Source organism: Pezoporus occidentalis, unplaced genomic scaffold (assembly GCF_034315485.1).
Source record: "Pezoporus occidentalis ecotype Australia unplaced genomic scaffold, CSIRO_AGI_Poc_V1 ctg11, whole genome shotgun sequence".
NCBI classification, from domain to species: Eukaryota; Metazoa; Chordata; class Aves; order Psittaciformes; family Psittacidae; genus Pezoporus; species Pezoporus occidentalis.
The window spans coordinates 7,019,926-7,041,120 of NW_026912886.1; the positions used below are offsets into that span (position 1 = coordinate 7,019,926).

Genomic DNA, 21,195 nt, shown 5'->3' on the forward strand with positions numbered 1-21,195 from the left:
TAATGTATTGCTGAAACCAGTAATGCTGTTAACCAGAATTGTCAGCATGAATTAAAGTCCATTCAGCAAATTGTACCATGATGGTACAAAGGCCTGTTGACTTGCTTGGTGCCTAGTTACTCAGTCTTACAAAGGGTACTAACAAAGGAAAGTATTTCTTTAGCAACAGCCTAGGGAGACTTTCCCTCATCAAGGCCTGTGTTTTGTCACTCTCTTGTATTTTTGCAAGTCATTCATATTAATAAGATTGCAAATTTAGGTTTTTTTTTAATTACAAAATGTAGTCACAAATGTAACAGGGAGATTCAGACATGGATATAGTTCGACTGCTATCTTTTTTTACATTAGATTTTGTGTTTATGGTACCCCTTCCTACACTGATTTGCAATTAGATGAATTCCATTTATGTCTTGCAGGTATTTCCACCCACAGCCTATCAAGGACCTACTTACTACTTCCCACTTTCTGTATGTGACACCTCCAGAGCAAAATACTCAGCTCCTAGTCATACTAAGAAACCTACAAGCAAACAAGGAATAGACCTGAGACTGGACAATGCAAGAATATGTTTTTTGAGACTGCAGTGGCCTCTGCTTTACAGATGACAATTGTTAAACACCTCCACAAAGTTATTTTTCCTAATTCCTTCTTATAAGAATCCCAATCTTCTTTCAGTTATGAGAGGCTCTCACGACAGTAAGGTAGCCTAGTCAATAAAACGCACCATCTGCTTCCTCTGGGCAGAGTTCACAGGGATCTCCCCATCCCTGTCCCTTTAAGGCACAGCAACACTCTTGTTTGGAATGGTTTCGAGACTTCGGCACAGAACATTTTCCGTCTTCAAATTTGGTAAAGCAGTAACTCACTCTCAGATCTGCACAGAGAAAAACTCATTAGGAGCAGTTAGGGTGACTTTGGCAGAGTTTTCACTTAGAGATGTTAACTGCAAAATTACAGGACACTCCTCCCTCCTCCCCAGACACCAAGCTTCCACCTGAGTCCATCAGGACAGAGCATTATTGTCCCTGACTGGAGAAGATCTGGAGACAGAGGGGAGCTTCCTACCTCAGAAAAGGAAAGCAATGGAAAAGTCATAGAAAAGGACGAGTTTTTCTCTTTTTTTTCTAACAGAGATGGAAGGGCTGTACTCCCCCTCTCTTCACCTCACTCCTCTTTGTAAAAGCTGAATATTGGCTTAATTTATTTATATTTCATTATTAGTAAGAATCACTTGAGTCAAGAGATTTTAATCAACTTGCAATGTTAATACTGTGTAGTGTTAAAATAAGAAGCAATTTTCAATAGCTTTTTTCCTTCCTCATTCTTCCCTGAGGCACACACAAAGAAAACTGGCCCAGTGGCACTATATTTTACTTCCTTAATCTGGGTAACCAGGATGCTGGAGCAGAGCTGAGATCACAGACCACAAGCATCCAGCAGGCAAAGAGCTGGCAGCTCCCTGTGTTGGCAGGGGAACAGCACCAGGGCAGTTGTGGAAGCAGCTGCTCATCCAGTTTTCCGGCTGCAGCATCAATGCTGGGCAATGTCCAGATTCTACAAAAGTACGAGGTAATTGAAGTTCTAAACAAAACTTGGTTTGGCTTGAGATACTTGGAAAAAAAAAACCTAAACCAAGAAAACAACCAGTCTTCTCCAGGGGATGGGGAGAAGCCCACTTACACTTCATACACCCAAGTATGCATTTTCCTCTGACATTACGTGTAAACAAAAGTCTGTTTTCATAAAGGAGAAGATCAGGCTGCATCCTTTTTTATGATTTTGTTTCTTGGGGGGCAGGTATTTTGTGATTTTGTTTTTTCCCTTACCTGAAGAAAACACCACCCTCAAACTGAAGAAACCTCATTTATACAAGCTACAAAAGCACAGCTAAACCAGCCATGCTGCTTTCTTGAAGTTGAGTGAAGTAGCTGTGCCAAACTGTATGGTGGTTTGGAGACTTGGATGAACATTTACTGCAGGTTGGATTCATTTTTACCAAAACCACAGTTTCATTTAGCCCACTGTGAAGTGAAGAATTCACTATGGTGTCAACATGCATCACTGTTCTGTGCCAAGCATAACTACAGAGGTCCTTATAAAGGTCTTACTCATCAGTGATTCCCACTGTGCACACTGCGTATAGGGCATTTAATGATGTATCTATTTAATTATTTCCAAAGTCTTTAAAATAACTACATAATTTGCCATGCTTATTCTCTATCCACAAAATAAACTAACCTGTGGATTTTCATTACAACATGTTCGGCTTCTAGCATCTGATCTCTGTCTTAGTGCCCATGTTTAGACTCTGAACAGTCTATGTGGTAATCCAGGAGCCAAAATGAGCTTCAGACTTTTCTAAGCAGATGAGAGCTTATTGTCCACACAATACTGTTTGCAAATTTTTTCCACTGATCTTTTTTCCAGCCACACACTTGTGGAGAGGAATGGCATATAACAAGTGTTATGGTGAATTTGATAAGTGCTGAGAACAGCCTTATTCCTGGAAATGCTGCCTTTAGCAGTGCACTGCAGTAGTCTGCCTGTGTTTGTGGTCCACCTCCATATAAGACCTCTCAAGTCTATACAGAGTCCAAGTAGCCTCAACATTTCTTTCAGTGGTGCAAGAAAGGGCTGAAGGGCAACGCAATTTCCTCACTTAACCTGGTATATTTAACATTATCTTCACCCCTTTTATTGCAATGTTCTCTTTAATGACAAACAGATGTTAGGGCAAGACAGAACCTGGCCCCAACTAAAGAATTATCATGTTTTCCTTGTGAAAAACACTGTTTGAGCCCAGAGTCTCCTTGTTATATTAGAAACAGACAGCTAATAAGGCTTTTATAAAACAGCAAACAAATTTTCAAATGCCAGAAAATAGGAATGAACTTACCTTGGCATCGCCTTCCTGTGGAAGACAACACAAAGCCTTCTGGACACAGACATTTGAAACTGCCTGGAGTGTTGCTGCATGTGCCCAGGGCACAAATTTCTGGCTGTTCCACACACTCATCAATGTCTATAAGAAAAGTAATTAAAGAGATGAGAAATGTTTACACTGGCAGCTGTACTACCTAAAATGTAACCTTACATCATCACTGATATCTAACATATTTGACAAACAGAAAGGTAAAAAAAAAAAAAGGAACAGACAGAAAGAGGAATAAGAAATCCAGGTGCAAAATCTAGGGTTAGTTTTCAAATCCTCACGCAGTGGGCAAACATCAGCAATGTATCATCAACCAAAAAATCTGGGATTAGATTTTTCTTGGGATCAAATAGCATAGTTCTGGTTCAAATAAAAATTGGAGAGTTTTTCTGGGAAGTGAGTGACTTATTAGTGGCTACAGTTCAGTACTGTACACTGCCACAAAAGACATTATTTATGTTTAGATGCAGAGGAAAGTGGCAACAACTGGAAGTAGCTAGGGAAAGGACAGGAGGATTGTTCTGTACATACCTTCACATTTGTCATTCTGCAGAACGTATCCAGGAGGACAGATACATCTGAATGACCCATCCAAGTTCTGACATGTGCCTGGTGAGCATTTTCCAGGATCCAATGCACACTCATTGACATCTAAAAGAAAAGATGGACAGTTCATTTGAGATAATAGCTGTTAACTTCTAAGGAGCAGAAGAGTGCTTTTCTCATTCTATTGTCACTGTTTTCTTCTGCTAGGTACAACGATGACAGTGTGACAGTTCTCTCTGACTTCTTCTTCTGTTTTACTAAGAACATATCCATAAGGTTTCCTGCACTTTCTACCCTAAAAGAAAGCACTCACCAATACAAGTCCTTCCATCCAGAGCCACCTCATAGCCATCATTGCAAAGACATTGGAAGGATCCGATTGTATTCACACACTGACCATTCCTGCAGAGCATTCCATTTCCACTTGCACATTCGTCCACATCTAAGAAAGATAATGTTGAAAGATACATAAGAAACCTGCAGCAAGCGGAATTTGGTAGGTGAGACTTCTGTTTCGACTATATCGGCACAGTAGCTGATAATACATAAATAATCCCCCGTTTCAAAAGCAAGTGAGGGGAAAAAAAACCACCTCTGCTGGTCTATGTTGTAAAACTGCCAAAGCAATACTAAAAAAAGGAATGGCATATATCACATGCACACATTTAAATGGCTACAGAAAGTGAGCCGTGAATAATCAAAGAGGCCTTCTCAGACCGAAGAAATACTTTTTTGCCTTTAATCCTGCAGACATGCAAGGTGCGATCCTAACTTAGTAGAGAAGACGTCGCTAGTGGTAATTTCATTAGAAGCAGAAAGTCTTAGAAACAGGTAACTTGTCTCAGCCAGCACTCCTTACCTATACAGTCATTGTTGTGTGAGAGGATGAACCCTAAGTTGCAGCGGCAGTTGAAAGAGCCAATGGTGTTTCTGCAGGTTCCATTGCCGCAGGCATCCCTCTCACACTCATTAATATCTACAAAGGAGAAAAAAACAAGCAGCAAGAATTTTAATTACTGATGAAGAAAGGAAAGTCTGTAGCTATCCCACTGCCAACACTGAAGGGAAAAAGGTTGCCATTCTCCCCAGGATTTTACATAGGCTTACACACTTGCTATTAACATCTACAAAAATAATCAAGGGTCCAACAGTCATTTATCAAACTGTAGCTCCTCTCTAGCCCTTCCCAAAGTAAGTCTAAGCTATCTTTAACAATAAGCATTCTGAAATCTCATCTTGCTCAGACAACAGACACTACGCTAACAGCTGTGAATAGGTTAAATACAGAATTTCCTTTATAAAGATTACTGTTTCTGAAAAGGGCACATTTCTAGCAAGAAATCTATCTTTCACTTACTCTGTTAACAAGTAGTCTGTATACAATTGCTGTATTGCAATATTCATCTATTAAATTTCTCGCTTAAAGGAATAATTGAGACAAGATGGTTCAGAAAATTTGAAGAATGGAACATTTTCCTGAAAAGTAAAAGCATTAGCTGTTCATTTGACAGGAGATGTATTTTTAAAGGTTCACTCCACTGTAATGGGATGTTCTTCATTCACTATCAGTTCCTATCATCTCTTAATTGCCACCTATTGGTGTTTCCACACCTTTGCTGGTAGTAAATGGCTCACAATCTCAATTCTTGTAATGCAACTCCTTATGACAGAGAAGACAGACTTAGTAACTATCTTAAGGGAAGCCAAAGTACAGCTTAATTTGATATACTTGCCTACACACATTGTTCTGTCATCATTGGTCTTGAAACCATTGTGACAAATGCAGTAGAAGCTTCCAACAGTGTCAATACACTGCCCGTGGCTGCAGATATTGGGAATTTCTTGACATTCATTCCGATCTGAAAAAGAAGAGGCACAGTGGAAGTTAAGGTCTCTAAACTGCAGGGCTGGAAAGATGTATAAGCAACAGCCATGACAGAATCAGTGCACAGCCCTAATTTAAAATAGTATTTTTAATTTACAAAAGCATTACTAAGTTAATACCAGAAAAGGGGTTATTTGCTTGTAAATTATCTTTTATATTTGTGAGGCTGAAAGAAATTTAGCATAAAAATCGTATTTACCAAAACCAAATTCTTACTTGAGGGAAAGTGCATTACCATGGCTTTCGAAAGTAGAATTAGTGGCATGAAGATTTCTGAGTGCTCTACATTGCAGCAGATAAGAAAGCCACATACAAATCATAGTTTGCATCCTTCTCATGAAAGCAACTTCTTGCCTTCAGCTACATTTGATTATAGCAGAAATTGCTTGATTACCTCACAGAAATCACACAAAACAGAAAGGAAGATGAATGCCACACTTTTCTGATTAAGCTTACAGAGAGATAAAATGCATTGTAGATTATCTACTCATTGTGCAGGATCAAACAACAAGAAGAGTTACTGTTATACAGATTCATAAAATGATCTGCCAACATCAAACACTCAACTGCATGATTCTGCAAGAGAGATGGGGAAAGCTATCCTGCCAGCATGTGATATGCTGCCTTATGATGGCAGGGCATCTATTACACTTGTTTAACAGCTGACTGCTTCCTGCTACAAGTGCTTTCAGGCAGAATCCAGGACGATTTTCCTCGTGAAAAATTAGAAACATGAATCAAATGAGGTATTTCTGTTGACCTCATTGCCAGCAAAAGCTGCTTTGATTCAATAGGCTTCCTGGCATTTTGTCTGCTGCAGCTCCAAAACACAAGAACTGAGGTGCTGCCATAAGCCTGTATTAGAATTGATTAGATTTACTACTTCTCTACACGCTACTTGGCACATGGATAATCCTGATGGCCTCTATTGCCAGTATTACTATAGCTCAGCTGGGGCCACTAGTAACACACTTTGGATGGGTGTTCACTGTGGACCAAGGTCTCCCAATGTTATTAATGATACTGCTGCTAATTAGAGTCTAAAGGAGGCAGAAAGGAAACCATGCTGTCTTAAGAACTCCTAATCATCACAGCTCAGGAAAGTTAGAGTTGAAAGAAATACTAGAACTCTCTTTGGTGCTCTGTAGGCAAATGAATAATGGATTAAAGTCCAAGGGAAAAGTCACTTCTGTTAGAATAAACAAAGAACACAGCAACTTTTTGAAAATTTGGGAGGCAGAATTGCCTTAAGTGCCAAAAAAGGGTTTATATGAAAAAGTACTATACCACAATAGATAGCACCAGAAGAACACTATTTTGATAGTAATATAAATGCACTACTCATAGTACTAGTGGCTGTGATACATCAGTTTTGGTAACATAAGTTATAACTACTGGAGTGTGATCAATCTGCATGCAGTAACATAACTGATTTAGCACTGCAAGGTGCTTAGCACTCTGCTCTCAGCAGAGGGCTGGGAATTTCCTTCCCTTGCTAGATCAAGTACTTTATCAACTACTTTTATTTTAACTCTAATTGTGTGACTTTATTTTCACTAAGTATAAAATAAGAGCAAAATACAGGGAAGTATTACTGTTTGTGCCAATTCATGTGTAGTATTGTAACCCATATCAGAACCTTCCCTGGCTCTTCCTGTACTGCTGTAACGAACCCATAACAACAATTGCATTAGGAACATATTGAATATTTACATGTGCCATTGCATAGCTTAACAAAACAAAGTTTTAGTTCTCATAGTAGTGCTCTGGTTGCTCCTACACCCTTTTCCCTAAAGGGTCACATGAAACAATGAAAAACTGTACTGCAGGGAAAAGTACACTTCCTAAAACCCAAGTACTCAGAAGCAAAAACCCAAGGAAAATGTTACCAGTTCCCATTGTAATTATTATTTTGTTCAGAAATATATATAGTATTTACAGCTGCTTGGCCCACAGCAGTCTTTATTATCACTGTAATTCTTCAAGTAATCAAGATAACATGAATGCCTCTTTGGACTACAATATTATAAGAAAAGCAAATAGATTAGAGAACTGCAGTCCCACTGAGTGGGATGCAGTGAGAGTTTAAAAATAATGTTCAGGGGGCTGTTGAAATCCACTTAAAAGTTAGAAAGTTTAACAATAAGCTTTTTAAGCTGCTTATTGCATATGGGCTAGCAAATAAGTCCACTTTATCAGCAGAGACCCCAGAAAGCAGCAAAGTATTTGTAAAAATACAAGTGGCAAAAAATTTACTAAAACACATCTAGTAAATTATAAGAAAACCCAAAGAATTTATAGAGAGAAAGGTCCCTGTCAGGACCACAGCTGAATTTTAAGTGTCGGAAAATAGTCAAAAGGCAGGGAATCATTTCATCTTTCTTCCCTAGACGTGATATGGGCTAAAGAAAAATGCCTGTAGTTGACAGATAAAGTGGAAGACAAACGTCTTCTCCGGTGATTAACTGTCATTTATGCTTCTGTGGGATGGGTCCATTAGTCTTCTGGGAATTACCAGAATGTTTATGGGATGCCCTAAAAGGCTTTACAAGGAGGGTTCCTGGAGCCCAGATCATCTGGTATACCATCTTTCTGAAGGGACTTTTAAAATCTACTACTTTTTGCACAGTCACACCAGAAGTACTCACCAGTGCAGCGGCCAGTTGATGTGAACCTGTAGCCAGGTTTACAGTCACACCGGTAGCTACCAGCTGTGTTGACACATTCTGCATTTTGCTGACACACTGGTCCATTTTGGCATTCATCAATATCTGTCAATACAAAAAGGGAATTGGATTGTTATAGTAAGCTGACACAAGAAAGACATCAAACCACTTCAGTTTTAGTGTAGGAGTATTACCTTACCCTGACGGAGAAATTTCTAATTTTGGTAAACAAAAAAAAACAACCAACCAAACACCAATATATTGTTGAAATCGGGTATTTGGTCATGTTTCCAAACCTACATGCTCCCAAACCCACATGATCCCAAACCTACATGCTCCACATCCCTTTCCACAGAAACTTATATAATGGTTTTCTGAAGGAGGGTGCATGAAAGGCCTGTTGCAACACTTCACTTGGGCAGATTTCAGTCTTAAGACTGCAGTCAGAGTAAGTAAGCTGCTATGCCTGCAGAGATCTCCACTGGAGACTATGAGGATCTCCCTTGATCATAACAGAGAATCAAGATCCCTCTTGGATATCAGTAGACAAAACTTTTGAACTATTTTCCTTCCTTGAACTGCTGCAAAAAGAGAATTTTATTCCTTAGAAATGTAACTGTTTCACTTAGAAGCAGCATCCACAAGATGCTTCTACTCGGAACTCTCGATGTCTTGCTTGCAGTACCTATGTTGTCAGTAGTCATAACCCACTCCAGAGTATGACAGCATAGTGTTGTCTTCAGTTTCTCCATTAAACTGACTAATACAATGTTAGGAAATGTGTGAATTGGAAAAAAGTACCATGTGTTTATATTATTTACAGAAATCTTTGTTCCATTAGAAAGAAGTATCTTGGAATTAAAAAGCTGTGCTCATGCTCTGACTCAAGACTACATCTCTTTTCCTGGCTTTATTGTCAAATGTGAAAAATAATATTTCTTCCCATGACTGCTGACTCATGGTCCTTCAAGGCCTTAGATATCTGATGGAAAATCTGGTATTTTCTATGTAAAAGAATTCAAAATGTCTGAATTAACACAGACTTGTTACACTGATACCACTATTCTCCCCTCATTAAGGGTGACTTGCAAGTATACCAGATTCGCCAGTGTCTGAATTGCCAGCTGGTGGAATCCTGTTTCTCTCAATGAGCTCAGCACTCTTACCTTCGCAGATCAGTAGCTTGTCATTGTAGAAGAAACCCACAGGACACTCGCATCGGAAGCTGCCAACCATGTTTATACAGATCCCATTTTCACACACTCCAGGAATCTCTCTGCATTCATCAATATCTGCAAGAAGAAAGTTTTTTAAATACTTGTAAAGCAGCACTTCACAAAATATTTTGCTACAGAGTATGTCCTTATGCATTTATCTTTAAGAGAATTATTAAATATACAATGAGAGCATCAGAATGCTCCCAACTGCACTAGACAATGAGTCATTCCAAACTGTGGAAATATAGATATTTCCTATTTCCTCAAGTTCTGACTCTTCACTGTAGTGAAGATATATCCTGTCTTACTGGAATGCAGAGGGTGGCACACACCCTTCCTCATGTCTCCCACCCACAGCTCTTGGTGAACCTCCTCATCTTCCTGAGTATTACAGTGGAGTTATTGAGGAAAGACATAGAGAATGTAACTGTCTTTGGTTTAACACAGGAGAGCACAACTGAACACAGACACTTGTCAGGGTCAGTTTTGCACTGTTTTACCCTTGTTAATTTAAAAAGCCTTTCATATTTGGGTGACATGGTTTAGTGGGAGGTGTCCCTGCCCATGGCAGGGTGGCTGGAACTAGATGATCTTTAGGTCCTTTCCAACCCTACTGTTCTATGACTCCATGATTTTTATGAAACAGTTTGAAATTGCCAATGCCAGGCAACATCTGAAGTGCTGCCAACACGCTATTAATTAGATTAACTAAGCCAGGCAGCCAGAAATTACCAATGCTCTATGTACACCTGGGTTAAGTAACTGATTTTGGCAGAGAAAAACCCCAGCTGCTATTACAATTAAATGTCATGCCTATTTGGTCCCTAAGTTATACATCTTTAACATTCTGACAATATGAAAGAATTCAGAGACTTCTCCAAAATCTCTCCCTTCAGTAAAAATTGTCACAGTCCCATGCCCTGTGCCTACAGAATTAAGGGACATGAGCAACTCCTGTGCAAAAGCAGCAGGGTGAGTCTCACTACAGCTAGTGAGACCTGCCAAGATCCCAAAGCAGCAGGGAAAACCTGTGATTTGCACAGTGTAAAGCTCTGTGTGCACCATTCCCACTATAATGCTGCATGCACTGGGATGGACTGGTGGCCTCTGTGGGATGGTGCTTCAGTTTGTTTCTGACTGCAGCACTCCTGGCACACGTCAGCTGCTACAGATGCAGCTTTTACCTATACATGTTAGCATGATCCAAGGTCTCCTTGGAGATGCTGATGAATGGCCCAATTAGCTTGAGTAGGCTGAGCAACAATTTGGGCTAATGCTAAGGGCTGAAAGGGAGACTTTGCTTCTATGAAATGACCTGGTAAACAACAAATACTGTATATTTCTGTAACTTCTTCAGAAATTACATCCCCACTTTACTAGAAATATTTCCACCTAACTAGCTCAACACTGTATCACAGCAATAGCTTAATGCTAAAGAACCTGACTACTGTGTATATGCTGCCTCTGTTTGCTACAGAGCACATTATCTGCTTCTTATTTGCATTTTTGTGTGAATAAAAACAAAAGAGAGTCCCATCAGGGATTTACTAAACTCCTTGTCTTAGAATTCTTCATTATCTCCCTTCTTTTTGTTTTGCAATTTGTTACTCATGATTCAAATGTTACACACAATAACATATGTGAGAAATATTCCAGCTGAGCAGAAAAAAGGATTTTCGTGTCAAACCAATACACAGGGGGACTGATGTGAAATGGCAGATTAAATCTCTGCTTTAGTTTGAAGGAAAGACTCCTAATTCCTCTCAGACCAAATGCTGGTTGGCCTTACTCCCAGACCTCTTATTCCCAGTATCTGTGCCTTGCTCATGTAGACCTGATTACAGTTTCTTTGATGCTTTATGTTGCCTTGATCACAAGCAGCAATTGTCACTGCTGCCAGCTAGGAGGAGCTAGGCAGAACACTCACAGGCTCAGACTTAATGAAGGGTTGAACTCCCTTACGCTGTTTAGTTGTTACTCCTCTGATGAAAAAAATAACTGGGAAAACAAACCTCCCTCTCCCCTGGGCAGAGGTAGCATGGAATTTATTTCAAAACAGAAATTACAACTCACCAACTGGTAATCCTGTATAAATGTCAATGAAGAAGCCAGGCCTTTGACTTCCACAGAGTGTGGAGAATTCATCTGCAACAGGAAAACAAGGCAGCGATTACAGTAGTTAGAATTAATCAACAGTCAAAATTCATTACATCCTTTGTCCAAGAAAATTCTTCTTCTCCTTCAGCACCTGCAGGGCATGCAGACGTATACAGACCCTTCCTCAAGGCTCACCATGAGATGTAGTTAGTATGCACTTCAGTTCTCATTCAAAGGCCACTGAAACTAGCAAATAAGAAGATGCAGAGGGCTTGGGATCACATGCTGATTTTATTTTGCATATGCTTATCTCTGTGCATTACAGTTTTTGCATACAAGTCCAGATCTGACTTTAAAAAACCTGAACCCTAAGTTGGAAATTATTTGAATAAGTGCCTAGGAAGTTTGTTCTTGACGCAAACTACCTCGTAGCAGGGTGGGATGTCCTGGTCTGAACTTTTCAGTCCTACCCAGGGTAAGAGTTCTGTATGCTCATGCAATTTGCCCAAAACCTCCCACATTTTAACATTTAGCTGCTTGTCACAGACCATTCTCAGAGAAGACCAAGGTACCTCTGTAAACCCATGGCTATCGGTAGTTGAGACACAGCAGACACCATATGTGCATGGCCCACCAGCATGAACACAAACCACTCCACATATGCCTTCACTGTGACTGGGGCTGATCACCTCCAGGTCAAAAAAGTAATCAATCCCTTCATTTCAGACACACAAGAGCAGACAAAGTCAATGCATCTCTAAAAATATTATACCCACTAATATTAAAATGTTACCATGGTTTTGCAATGCAAAAACGTACCAGTGCTCGGGATAGGACACTGTTCACAGGGCTTATTCCACGCACGTCCAATGTTGTAGGAACAGCAGCACATTTTCTTGGTCATGTTAAAAAGCAGCTCACCATCACAGGTTTGATTGTCAGCATAATAATTTCTGTAACACAGACTTCTTCTCATATCTGTGAAAATGAAGAAAACCCCAGGCCAACACATTAGCAATGCCTCCTTCACACAGGTACTTTTTCAAGCCCTGTCAAGTAGATGCTGCAGCACTGTAGAATACTACAGAATAGCTTGTCCCTAGAAAATTACTCTAAATGTATGAAAAAGTTAGCAACACAAATATTCAAGAGCAACCAACATGGCTGTAACACTGATCAGTCCCAAAGAATTTCATATTGGCCTTTTACGCAACACTGAAAAACACAAGCTAGTTCATGGTTCCCCCCAAGAACTGTACACAGCTTGTGACTTCATTCTGTGAGGTCTGAGTAATTTTAGTAGTGTTTTACATATAGAAGCTTTTAAAGCTGAAGTGAAATTTGGAAGGGATAAACATGGAAAACATCAACTTGAAGGAGAAATTCTGATGAGGTACTGAAATATGTATTAAAAGTGATCAGCCTTGTTTTATTTATTGAAATTTACCGAAGAGGCTTGATCTGCCATTTAGTTAATTCTTGAGTAACTAAATTCAGAGAAATAGCTCAGATTTGTTCCCCGTAAAGCTCTGGCCCAAAGAACCAAGATAAAGCTTTAAAAAACACACAACCCATACCCATGCAGTTGTTTCCTCCGTTGACTTGCATGTAATCAGGAGGACAGATGCAGGTGTAGTTCCCAACAGTATTGTAACATGTGCCAGGTCCACAAATGCCAGGTGTATCACACTCATTCACATCTAGAAGAGAACAAAAGGCAGTGAGTGGCCATGGAAAATTTCTCATTGTGCTTCTGAAAGCAAAAATGTCTCACTAACACCTGAGGTAGGAAGGTACCAGTGGAGGAGAGCTAAGGGGCTCTGAGTGTGGTCATGGTGGAGCAATGCCCACACAGAGAAAGAAGTGGTGGCACAGGTGGCCATGGAAAGCCTGACTCTGATGTGAAGGTGGGAATTCTAATGTCTAGGCAGTCTCAGAGTCAGCAATTTGGTTTTTGCATTTGTTGCACAAAAAAAGTACTTGAGGATCCTACCCATTCTGGATTCCTCAGTCTGGACAAGAACCAAAACTCTTCCCTGCAGAGTGCCCATTTCAGTAAGTAATGCTAAAACAGTCTGTTTGACCAGGGAAGTGAGCAACCTTCCCAACACAAGATGTCATGTTTAATTCATCAAGAGACTTTAACCTTTGTTTAACAAACAACAAACCAAACCCAAACAAAACACTGCCCCCCCCCCCCCCCCCCCTCAGTTCTTAACAGTTCAAAAGCATTTCATTAGCTTTACCATTTTAAAGTACCTTTGACACACCCCTAAGGAAAAATACAGAGGTAGCTTTTAACATTTGTTGAGCTACATAAGCACAATATTCATGAAGCACTTCAGCCTTAATTTAGGACCTGAATCTTTTGTATTTCTGCAGTATCTGGCATATAATGAGCATTATATTAACATTATTAACAGTCTAGAAGGATGAAGACAGCCTGTACAATGGGAAATTTAAGGACTTGATTGGGTGCTTCAAGTTTTATATCCAATGCAACCTGACATGTTATAATGTGATAAATATGCACTACTGACTGTGCTAGCGGAAGGATAATGTTTTGCAGTACAGTACTTTCAACTGGATATTAAGATCAGCAGGAGATAAAATAAGCAGTGGAAAAAAGCATTGACACACTGTAACCAGCCCAGCAGACTCATAGGACAAGTTTGCTTCTTATCTGACTGCGTATTCATTACCCATTACCAAACAGCTACTTTTTTATAGCTGGTTAGCAAATTACGCTTTACTAAAAGAAAAATTGATAGGTTTTCTGGTTTTGATCAAAATCTGATGATTTTAAACACAAATTTGCATATATTGCAACATGGTCAAGAAGGAATTTTCTCTCTCTCAATGCAAGGCTCCAACTTGTTCCAATTTTCCCATCATTAAATTTTACACTGCTTAGTCAACTACAGATTAATTCTACATATTAATCTGTAATCGTTTTCTAAGAATGAAAGCAGAAGACTAGTAAAATGAAGGCTACATACCATCGCACACTCGAGTCTCTTCATTCAAATAGTATCCTGATGGACACTGACACTGGAAGCTACCAAATGTATTAATACACTTTCCTCCTTGGCAAAGTCCAGGCAGTTCTTGACATTCATCAATATCTGTTCAAACAAACCCACAAATATTTAATTCATGCTTTTCCATGAAAAGCAACACTGGCTGAAGAGTTTCATATTTTTAGCTGTGTAAACACAGGAAAATGTAAACATTACCTTCTAATATAACGGTAATGGGATTTGGTCGGAACCCTTCGCCTCCAGGGCATAGAACCTTATACTCAGCTGAAAATAAAATACATTTATGAACCTAAAACAGCAGAAACATTTTCAGCACAATTATTTTTGAAATTTAATCAGATTATTATAGGTAGCTTAAATGTAAAGTAACAAATTAACCAGATATGAACATTAGGTTTTACTCTGTAAAGTCAACTGCTATTCCATTCCATAATGTAGTTTTTTGTGTAACAGGAAACTTGCTCAGAAGTGGTAATAATATTCTGACTAAATAATCTTTTAAAAAGACCAGTTAAGTTTTTGGTAAAGACAGGTGGAAACCTGTCCCCTGCATGTACACAATAGATGATTACACCACTATTTGAGACACCTGGCTAAATCAGAAAAAATCCAAACACACTGTATCGTTGTGTTTACCCAGGAAAGCTGACTTACTTGTGTTCACAAGTGGGCAGTGTTCACAGGGAACTCCCCAAGCTTTGCCCAGGGAGCAGCAACAGGAGGCCTTGGAAACACCTACTCCAATCTCATTGCTGCAGAAAGTGCCACCGTTATCTCCACGAGTTTTAATGTCCAGGTAACAATTGCCAGATCGTGTATCTATTCAGAATGCACATAATGACAAACACATGAGAGAGGAGAACACATCACATCATCTCAAGATGAGGGGTACCTTCAGATGGCTCTCATTTCTTGTAGGAAAGCCAAAGCAAGTAACTTGTGCTGTCCAGGAGGACCCAGCTTTTCCCACTTAGACACGACAGTGGTGCCCATTCCTTGGCTTTGCTGGACTTCTCACAAAGCAGGGAATTTATTCAGTGTGACCCAGAGCAGTAGCCAGGCCTTTTCTTATTCTCATTCACACTTTCACCCACATTTGTACATCCTTCTGATTCCAGAAACCCACTGCTTTCTCCTCTCATTGAGGTTAACAACCATGAAAGCATCTACTAAATGTTACAAATTTCAAATACATTTGAATATGAGGAGCACCCCTACACCCTCTTAAGCAAGCAAAAGCCAAAAAATATCAGGGGATTACTAAGCAGTTGGAGCGTAACACAAAACCATTTCCATTGCTTGTGAAGCTGCACCTAGCCAAGCTGCATTCAGTGCTCCAAGAGCATGGGTGGCTTTGTGCTGTAGCTCCATTCGCCTGCCATCTTGGGGCCAGCTGGATGTTGGTTTAAGCTTGTTGAAATTTAAACTTGACTCATGCCTGCTGTAAACTGCGGACAGCTGTAACAAGCCCCAAGGGGTTGGCTGTGGCAGCCAGGCACTGCTGGCATGCTACATCACTCCGGACATACTCCCGCTGCACTATTACAACTTTTAAACCAGGGGCATCAGGGTGGGAGTTGGAGAGTATATTCCAGCCCTTTTCCATGACCTGGAACATTATTCCTAAGCAGTTAGCCTTGCAGCCCCTCTGTCCAACTTCACTTAAAAATAACATTTGTAAATGGTCCCTTACCAACGCAACCAACGCGGGTGGGATTCAGCTCAAAATCAGGAGGACATTCACAGGTGTAACTACCAGCAGTATTGATACAGGTGCCACTGATGCAGGTTGTGGGATCTGCACATTCATTAACATCTGCAAGAAAAAACAGCACATGCTAAGCAAATATTCGAGGACAGTGCAGACCATGACGTATCAGCTATCATATGCTGGCCACCACAAAGCCATTAGTTATGAGATACTAATCTCCAGAAAGCTCTAAAAAATACAAACACATTTTAGGAGACCAGTAGTCTGAGATTAATTCACTTCATGGAAAGAAAAAAAAAAAAAAAAAAAAGTGTTTTTCCTGGAAAACCAATCTATGAACTAAAATTCACATAAAGTACTAAAAAAATACCTAAGGAAAAAATACACAACAAGGTCACAGCTTGCCATCCAGTAATGTGAATGGAAACTACAAGGCACAACACACCTTTGCCAGAGGGATTCTCTCTGCTCTGTTTTTCCCCTTCTCCTCTTCAGCCACTGGGATATCAGAGGTTGAAAAAGAAGGTGAAAGAGGAATACAGAAAAGGCAAGAAGGATAATCCTCTGTTATGTAGTAGGGAAGACCATAGTTTCCTATGCCCAGTTTGATTTGTACAGATTTTAAAAGGAGTTTCCTAAGGAACTGACCATGACACTCACAGAAAGTTATAAAGCATGTTGTTCAAAATTATCTTTACCTGTGCAGTTACCACCACTTCTGTCCAACTCATAGCCCACTTCACACTCACATCGGAAAAGTCCAGGGAGGTTATGACAAGTACCATAGACACAGATGTTTGGAAGTGAGCACTCATCAATATCTGATAGAAGAATGGGAGGAGAAAAATATGAGGTTTCCTTATTTTTTTAAGATACAGAGAGAGAACTGCAAAAAAAGTTTCAGCAAACATGGATCTGGAAGTCAACTGCTTCTGCACACCAAGTAAGACCAGAAAAAAATGACATGCAAGATATATGTTTGGAGTCTAAGAAATCTAATCTATAACCTCTTTTGGGGCAAAAAAGCTCCTTCCAGCATCTCTGCAAGTCATGCCAGAAACAAACTGAGTTTATTAGTGGGCTAATCTGACGAGTAGCAAAATTTAACATGGCAGGAGATAGGCTTTAAAAAAACAACTTTCATTCTAAATCAGTAGTCATCTGTAGAAAACCGGACAACAGCAAAGGAAGAGCTTGGGCCCAAAGGTGAACTTGACGCCCATCTTCACGTTTCTGCATTTGACAGATCTTAGGTTTGGCAAGCAGAGCTCGCTTTTGTGCCTGTTGTCCAAATCATTGCATCTGACTCAGTATTTACTGAATGCCATATGCACTGTACAAAGAACAACCATTTGATACAATAAAAAAAGTATGTGTTTACAAAGGACCTTAAAATACTGCATTTCGTGTACCCATCTGAGGAATTAAGGAAAGTCTGTTTTAGCAACAGGAGCTAGGCTCTATATAAGTTATTTAAAGTTAGCTAAAAGGTTTGAAAGTAAATTGTTTCATGAAACATTATGAAATCTAATACTGTTTTAGTTTACACAAAAATTCACTCTCATAAATTATTTCTCTTGGTAGAATACTAAAAAAATGCACTTTTCAAGGAGAATAAATCCTATTTATGTGTTTACAGTGATGTACTTAAGAACTCTATCAAATACCAGTTACTGAGAGTTATTACTATGTCAGATGATACGGCTGCTTCTTCTTGACTGACTTAACTGATCAGCATTATCAACTGAAGATTTCAAACGTTACAATCAAGTACAATGACCTTAATCATGTTGGTAACATGCTTATTATTTGATTTTTGTGAATCTTTGCATATGCAAAGCTCTTATGAGTGAGTTGCAAGCAAGTTAACTGACTGACTCAAAACTGAACAAATACTCGTGCGATTTATTCCTTTTTTTGGTGGACATACAAATTTTCTGTGAAGTTTAAAGTTTTTTTCTTTCCAACTCCATTTCTACATCTTACAGAAACCCTCAAAGAATGTTCACTGTATTTGCTACCAAATCAGTCTTTTTCAGCTTTCTATATGCCAAGGCAAAGTAACAACTTTTTCTGTTCAACTATTATGAATAAAATGAAGAACTGGGTACAAATGATCAAGATGAAATGGCACATGACAGTGCTACTTGGATCACCCACAAATAACGCACCATAAGACAGGCTCCAAAAGCTGTACTTTATTATACAGTAGGTATATAAATATCTAGAGGCCCATAATAAAATGAAAAAAAAAGCAAGTACCATTGACAATTTTCATGGAGCTCTCAACACAAGCGCAACTGCAACTAATTGTAAGAGTCTTCAAACATAAAATACAATTAAGGCAGAATTTGCTGAGTGCTCTTTAAAGCTTACAGAGAATTACCTTCACATGCTTTCCCATCTGGACTTGGCAAAAATCCCATATCACATTCACAGCGATATCCTCCAGGGGCATTGAGACACTGCCCATTTTCACAGAGATTCAAGTTTTCTGAGCATTCATCGAGGTCTGTAAAGGGAAGAGAAGTTGCAGGTTTTCAGTAAATGTAACATTCTCACCAACATTTGCTTCAGCTGAAACATGCAGTGTTCCAATGATTTTAATGATTCCATTAGCTCTGAACACTTGCAGAAGACACTGCAATCTAGTTATGTGCAAAGGCTATTACATGTAACAGCTTGGTATATTTCTGACATGCTGAATATACTGCTTCTAATCAAAAGGAAAACTGGAGAGAGTCACAGACTCCTAAAGTAGCTACAGTTAATAACAATTGGAGGCAGTACACAGGGTCAAATTTAGACTCAGAATAAGCATGTGAATTTTATTATAGTTATTGTTTCTATTACAGCAAAGCCTAGAGGCAGCAACTGAAAAGAGGTTTACTGTGAAATGACCAAACATACAGTAATAGGTGGTCTCCATGCCAAACATACAAAACGCTGACAAGCGGCACTGAGGTGAAAATAACTCGATCAAAATTGAATTGCAGGTTAACAGCTGATGAGAAAAACAGCTTTGCTACTGGGCTACGCTGCCCTTCAGACATATTATGGCTCTTACTCTCCAGCTGAAGTTCTATACATCACAAAAACACCCTACTTTTTGCAACAGAATCTGGCTCTCACAGAATCTCACAAGCTTGTAAAAGTCCATGGCTAGCAAATCAAAGGTAGCACCTATGGGGGGAATGCTGCAGAGGGCTTACAGAACACTTGTGTGCTCTAGTCTGAGTCCCAGCCATCTCTTGAATCCATGAACAATTAAGTACCCAAATTAAAAACAAACCCAAAAAGTTCTACTCTGCAAGCACTCTATTTGAAAGATATAGTTTAAAGACTCCTGGAAATCATCATATGGGAAATTGACAAAGAGCACTGGGCTATGAAGGCCACTAAGGAAGCTGAATCAGATTCAAGAGTAAATTAGACAGAGAGAATTAAACAAAATCCCAGGGTCCATTTATAATTTGGAATGATTCAAATTCAGCCTTAAAGCTGCTGAGCCAGATTCTCAGATGCCATGAAAACCTGCTGCAGTTGATAGAGTGCTGCTGATTGGCACCAGCTGAAAACCTGGCCCACCAGCTGCCTATCAGAGCTTTATACCAAACAGGATCACCCTCATCTAGCATCACTAGCAACACTCATGTCCTTAATGTAGTATCAGGGTTCTTGATGACTAAGCTTACATGAGCTAATCTGTTCTAGAAAGCAAAAGACCACAGTGTGAGTGGGAAACATCTTTCTAGCAATGTTTTATAATCACATTTACTGTTTATAAAATGAGGTTTCAGAAGCAGCTACTTCCATCATCCTAAATGCCAGCACTTCATCCTGACACTGTCTCCCAGGATGATGCAGTAAGAGAGGACCCACACCACACACTCGCTTGTGGAAAGAACAAACATTTTTAGGCGGTTTCACGAAGCAATTTTAATGCATGTGCCCTATTATTTAAATATTAAGGTGGGTAGCCAATAGATTGATTACTAAGTAGCCAATTATATGACTCCAACTAGAGGAGAAGCTCAGGGACAACTTGCACTTTATCAACTGAAAAAAGTAACGGCTTTATGCTAGGTATAATACACAATATCTCTTTCAACTTGTGGCAACTTAGATGAAGTAGAAGATAATGGAAGATGACACATTAAGAGAATAATTTCAGATGCTTAAAAGCTGTTTTCGTGTATTGAACTGTAGACTAACTTAGGTTGCAAAGGACCACCAGAGGTCATCCAATGTTCCTAAGAAAACTCACCTGTACAAGTGAAGCCATCCCCAGTATAACCTTCTTTACACAGACAGCGGTAAGAGCCCATTGTATTCTTGCAGTCAGCATGTGGGCTGCACATGTGGGTTCCATTGGAGCACTCATCCAGATCTTTAAAATAATAAAATTTAAAAAGAAAAAAAAAGCGTTAAAAAAAACACATAATGAACACAAACTTTAACTAGCGTATGGCTCACAGGTGGTCTACTTTAAATAATCTTTCATAATAAAACCCACACATATATAGGGTCACCTGAGTGGAAAAGTGGGCACAGCTTATTCGCAGCCCAACAAGGTAACTGTGAATGAGGAAGCTGCAGGGCACACTCAAAACTAAGACCTGTATCTTGTTTCCACGGGGAGCACCAGGAGACCTTTCATTGTCTCCCATCAGCTGCCCTCAAAGACACAGTGCCTCCCTCCTTGATCCAGTCTGTTTCACCAACTCATATGCCAAACATGAGATAATGCTGATTTCACAGTTACCATGGCAGAGAACTTGTCCTCCAACAGATCATGTCAAATCAACATTAACAATCTTCATAACCATTTGCCTCCTCAATTCCTAGGCGTGGTATCGTTTTTTTTCAGAATTGGTAGGAGCCAGTCTTGGTCTGACCTTACAAATAAATACAAATGTGTATGACTCTCACCTGTGCACTTGATGCCATTTCCAATCCAGCCAGGGCTGCAGCTACATTTGAAGCTTCCTGCTGTATTTGTACATATGGCATGTCTATCGCAGTTATGGGCTCCAATTTCACACTCATTGATATCTGTAAAAACAGAAAGATGTTTGAAGAGCTCATGGATCAAACTTT

The 21,195-nt window shown here is 39.6% G+C and overlaps 1 protein-coding gene across 2 annotated transcripts in view; it reads right to left on the reverse strand.

Annotated features, from left to right (window-relative positions):
* The window catches only part of FBN1 (fibrillin 1), a 150,939-nt gene that overhangs the window by 17,140 nt on the left and 112,604 nt on the right, over window positions 1-21,195 (reverse strand). The window contains exons 33-51 of one of the 2 annotated variants that reach the window (XM_062628872.1): window positions 21,028-21,150; window positions 20,363-20,485; window positions 18,482-18,607; window positions 16,794-16,916; window positions 16,078-16,200; window positions 15,039-15,203; window positions 14,580-14,648; window positions 14,343-14,468; window positions 12,921-13,043; window positions 12,163-12,321; window positions 11,320-11,391; window positions 9,196-9,321; window positions 8,012-8,134; window positions 5,212-5,337; window positions 4,338-4,454; window positions 3,792-3,920; window positions 3,464-3,583; window positions 2,897-3,022; window positions 725-874 (exon numbers count right to left, since the gene is read on the reverse strand). In XM_062628872.1, coding sequence (XP_062484856.1) covers window positions 725-874; window positions 2,897-3,022; window positions 3,464-3,583; window positions 3,792-3,920; window positions 4,338-4,454; window positions 5,212-5,337; window positions 8,012-8,134; window positions 9,196-9,321; window positions 11,320-11,391; window positions 12,163-12,321; window positions 12,921-13,043; window positions 14,343-14,468; window positions 14,580-14,648; window positions 15,039-15,203; window positions 16,078-16,200; window positions 16,794-16,916; window positions 18,482-18,607; window positions 20,363-20,485; window positions 21,028-21,150 — 2,349 coding nt within the window. Of the gene's footprint in view, window positions 1-724; window positions 875-2,896; window positions 3,023-3,463; window positions 3,584-3,791; window positions 3,921-4,337; window positions 4,455-5,056; window positions 5,338-8,011; window positions 8,135-9,195; window positions 9,322-11,319; window positions 11,392-12,162; window positions 12,322-12,920; window positions 13,044-14,342; window positions 14,469-14,579; window positions 14,649-15,038; window positions 15,204-16,077; window positions 16,201-16,793; window positions 16,917-18,481; window positions 18,608-20,362; window positions 20,486-21,027; window positions 21,151-21,195 lie in introns of those variants that run through there. The other variant, XM_062628868.1, reaches the window with a different exon arrangement.